Source organism: Phocoena phocoena, chromosome 15, assembly GCF_963924675.1.
Source record: "Phocoena phocoena chromosome 15, mPhoPho1.1, whole genome shotgun sequence".
NCBI lineage: Eukaryota > Metazoa > Chordata > Mammalia > Artiodactyla > Phocoenidae > Phocoena > Phocoena phocoena.
Window position 1 is genome coordinate 20,239,619 of NC_089233.1, and position 4,375 is coordinate 20,243,993.

A 4,375-nucleotide genomic window follows, 5' to 3' on the forward strand; every position below is an offset into this window, starting at 1 on the left:
AAATAAACCTAGAAAACAAAGGGACACAGGAAATTTTTGGAGATGGTGGATATGTTTATTACCTTAATCATGGTAATGGTAATACAAGCGTCTACACATGTCCGAACTCACCAAATTGCATACATTAATTACGTGCGGTTTTTTGTATACCAATTATATCTCAATAAAACTGGGAGGAAAAGTCATTGACATATACAGTAATGGTGAATGCCGAGCAGCTGATGTGCTGACAAATGTTTAAAAACAGGCTCTCCACCAAAAAAAAAAAAAAAAAAAAACAGGCTCTCCTAAGCAGAAAAGTGCTGGACTATTGCCTGCCAATGTCTATGGTGTAAATATTCCCACCGCAGCACTTTCAAGCTACCAAGCCTGACATCACTGAAAGCAGACTTAGGAAGATAGAAGCACAATTGGCTCCCAGTGTGTCTTGTATCAATGTGTTGATACAAGACAACTCCAGCACAGGCCTCGGAAGGGATATGAGCAGGGTACCGACAGCATCTCCTTTACATATAGCCAGAGTGCTTTGCTACAGACATAGAATCTCATGATTTTATGTGACTTTTACACTCTCTCCTGTGATACGTCAATGCTTGAACATCTTACTGTGAAACAAAATGGAAGTACTCTCCAAGCCTTTTAATTATTTCATACTCTAGGAAGGTATGTCTTCTTTATTATTTTTATATCACCTCTTCCCCCACTACCCACCTTCATCAGTGAAAACCCACTTAAGAAGCCAGACTTCAAGGATCCCTCCATTTGGTCAACCTAACACTAATGGATATCTCTTGTTTTGCCTGACCAGCGTCATTTCCCCTTCTGATAACAGCCCTGCATTTTCCTTTAAGCAACCATCCCTTACCCCATCTTGAGTCCTCCTCAGGCCTTATTTCCTGGCTCTAGCATTTAGCACATGACACAGTCCTGGCCAAATAGAAAGTTCCATTCCCCTGGAGAAAGGACAAGGTTCCAGGGGGGCTAATGAGACTCTTGGCTTGGAATTATTGAACAAGAAAATCTCTTCCCTCTGCATTACTAGGCTAATAGGATGGAAGCCTGGAACTGCTGGTGGCCATCCTCCACTACAAGGAAAGAGCCCACCTGAGAACGAATACAACACAAAAGAAAGCTGAGATGAGAGACAGAGAATAACTGAGTCCTGATAGCATCATTTTGGTCCTTGGATTCAGCTGTGCCTGAGACACTTCCAGACCTTCCCAGTTTTCTGGATACTTCCACACTTTTTCAATACGTGAGCCCATAAAATTCTTTTTTAACTGAAATCCTTTTGATTTGGGTTTTCAGTCACTTGCAACCAAAAATTTTCTGGCTGATTCACAGATCTGAGATCAAATGAGTTGGTAAACACCCCTCCAAGCTTTTCTCCTTGGTCCTAATTAGAGCTCAGTGTACAAGTAAGTATACAGTTCACTGGGGCTGGGCCTCCCTGAGGAGGAATCCCAAGCAGAACTGGTCCATGTAAGCTACCCACGGCACAAAGGGAGTCACTTCAGGATCCGGATGCTCATTTTCTGCTCGATGTTCATCTTCTCTAAGGACTGCGGGGAGACGGGTGGTAGTCAAGAGGCTTGAATTCCAAACCTCTGCGCTTCCAGCCTCCTCTCCCATCCCCCAGGCCCCATGATTCCCTGGGGGACCCCCTCTCTTTCTGCCATCCTCCTTCCAACTTCATTTCCCATGTCCACCTGTCCTAGGGACTCCTGGTCTCAACTTCCCAGGCCTGAGGGCATCCTGACCTTGGTGAACTCCAGGAAGGACACAGCGCCATCCCCATCTTCGTCGGCTTCCTGCACTGTGCGGTCGGCAATGCTCTCCAGCTGCTCTTCTGTCACCTGTACCCCAACCATCAGCCGGAGTACCTGGGTGGTGGAGGAAGAGACAGAGACAGCCATAAGGAGGAGGCGCAGAGACTACTGACACCATACCCCAAACCTTGTCCGCATCACCCCAAGTGTTAGTGCCAATTTTGTAATCCATCCCTCATTCATTTTCCCCCGATTCCAGTCACTTCCCACCACAGCCCCCAATAATTCCCCCATTGCTTCTCCATCCAACCCCCCATCTGTCATTCACTATCCCACTCTCACCTCAATAATGTGTCCAAGCTCATTACTCAAGCCCAACCTTAGAACCCAATCTCTGCCTATCCTCCACCCCATCCCCCATCTCATCTTCCAACTAGTCCCAAATCCATCCCCCACCTCATCACATCTATCCCAGAGTTTCTCAGTCTCAGCACTATTGACATTTGGGGCCAGATAACTCCTTTTGGTGGGGGGAGGGGTATTGTACCCCTGGTACCCAGGGTACCACCCTGGGTATTGTAAAATGTTTAGCAGTGTTCCTGACCTCTACCCACTAGGTCCCAGGCACTACCCCGTCAAACAAAAAGGTCTCTACATATTGCCAGTGTCATTCAGGGGGCAAAATCGCCCCCAGTTGAGAGCTACTGATCTATTTCCAACCTCATACCCTAATGCTCCCCATCCCATCTCCCAACTAACCCACACTCCAACCCCACCCACTCCTATTCCCCGCCCAACACCCCAGTCATCTGCATCTCCCACCCACCAATCATCCCTCCATCACCCACAGCCATTCTGTTCTACCACACCCTCCTTCCCTTGGGTTCTTCCAACCTGCAGCATCTCATGCCTGGAGATCTTTCCATCTCCATCCAGGTCATAGAGCTGGAATGCAACTGGGAAGAGAGTGGAGGGGGAAAAGGAAGGTGGGTTTTCCCTGCTTCTCTTCCCTCCAAAGTTCACCTTGGAGGAGTGGAGAGTGCAGGGGGCACCAATGGGCCCACACAGGGAGTGGAAGGTGCCTGGGCCCTCTCAACGGGTGTGGTCAATCTGGGGTCTCACCCGGTAGGGGGCACAGACTCACAGCGAAGTTTGTTCATTCTGCTGTTGAGGGGCTCGGGTTCCTGCGGGTCCCGGTTTCCGTGGTCCTCAACATCTACAGGTCGAAAGTGAGCCAGGACTCTGACAAAGCCTGGGAAGTCCAGTTGCAGACTCCTGGGGGGTGGGGGGAGGCAGGCAATGGTGCAGGCGCGGTGGTCGCCGTGGCCCTGCCTCTGCCTCAGTCGCTAACCTCCCCCGACAAGCTCTCACCCCCACCTCCCCACCCGCGGCGAGGCTCACCCGTCAGGGAAGAAGCTGTCTATAATGCGGTCTCCCAGAGGGTTCACGGCCAGCGCCCCGATCTCCTGCAGATCCACGCGGCTGGAAAGTCAAAGTTTAAGGCGGGTGGGGCAAAGACGGAACATGGTCAAGGAGGGGACGGGGTCAGAGAGGCAGAGGTGAGAGGTCAGAAGGCCAGCTCCGGCTCACCTGAGGTAGCCCTTCTTATTCCTGTCAAGCGCTCGGAACCGGTGGTAGAGGCGGAGCAGACTGGCCTGCGAGACTGCGGGGGCGGAGGCGGACGGTGACTCCCCGAGGACTCGGGACGCGGCCGAATCCCGGGGCGCGCTCCATGCCCAAGGCGGCCACGGGGGTTGAGCGGGGGGCGGGGGGCTGGCTGGAGGTAGGTTCCACCCGGGCCCCGGGGCCGAGCGGGCGGGGTGCGACCCGGGAGATCCGGGAGACCCAAAGAGACCAAAGCCACCCCTCCATCCGCCTCCGGTCCTGCAGTCTGCCTCGACCCCGGCTGGAGGCTACCTAGGTGCCCGCAAGCCCGGAGCCGGGACCCCTGAGTGAACTCGCCCCACGCCCGCGAGCCCGGCCGCTAGGATCTTCTAGGTTCGCCCGGCCCCGGGACCCTCCCCCCGGAACCCTACCGGGTTCCCGGGCGCTATGCGCCGCACTCACAGCCGGTCTCCCGCTGGATGCTGTCCACGTCGGGGATCCTGGCGGCGTGGGAGCTGCGGGAGCCCATGGCCGAGCTGCGCCGGGGCCGGCGTCCTCCCCTCCCGCCTCGCAGGCGCGGCCGCCTGGTGGCCCCTGGGACGAAGGCCACAGCCCTGGCGGGGAGCCAGGCTCCTGAACCCCGCCGCTCCTCGCCTCCCACCCGCGACCCGGGCGAATAGAAAACCGTGCCAGTGTGGCGGGGTCAGCGGGGCGGGAGCGAAGAACGCGCGGTTGCATCCCGAGACTCTGAGGTCGGGCGGGGAGGGGAGGGGAGGGGAGGGGCTGGGCTGGGCCGGGTCCGCCGGCCGCGAGTCCCCGTCCCCACTCTCGCCCCGGCACCGACCCGCCTCCTCCCGCCCGGCCCAGCCCTCCCTCCCGGCCCTGGGCCTCCCGGGTGCCGCCGAGCAAGGCTCGAGCGAGGTCCGCCCTTTTTCATCTGGAGACAGAATCCAAGCCCTTCTGGGAAGTGGGTGACGGGTGGGCAGGGGAGCTAGACGCAT

General features: G+C 55.6%; 1 protein-coding gene across 1 annotated transcript; it reads right to left on the reverse strand.

The window, feature by feature from the left end:
* Positions 1 to 858: 858 nt before the first annotated feature.
* On the reverse strand, positions 859 to 4,107 carry CHP2 (calcineurin like EF-hand protein 2). Its single transcript, XM_065893407.1, has 7 exons — positions 3,837 to 4,107; positions 3,360 to 3,432; positions 3,171 to 3,251; positions 2,914 to 3,044; positions 2,664 to 2,725; positions 1,761 to 1,883; positions 859 to 1,562 (listed from the first exon to the last, which is right to left on the reverse strand). The coding sequence occupies exons 1-7, from the start codon at positions 3,901 to 3,903 to the stop codon at positions 1,509 to 1,511; spliced, it is 591 nt and encodes a 196-aa protein (XP_065749479.1). The 5' UTR covers positions 3,904 to 4,107; the 3' UTR covers positions 859 to 1,508.
* Positions 4,108 to 4,375: the final 268 nt, after the last annotated feature.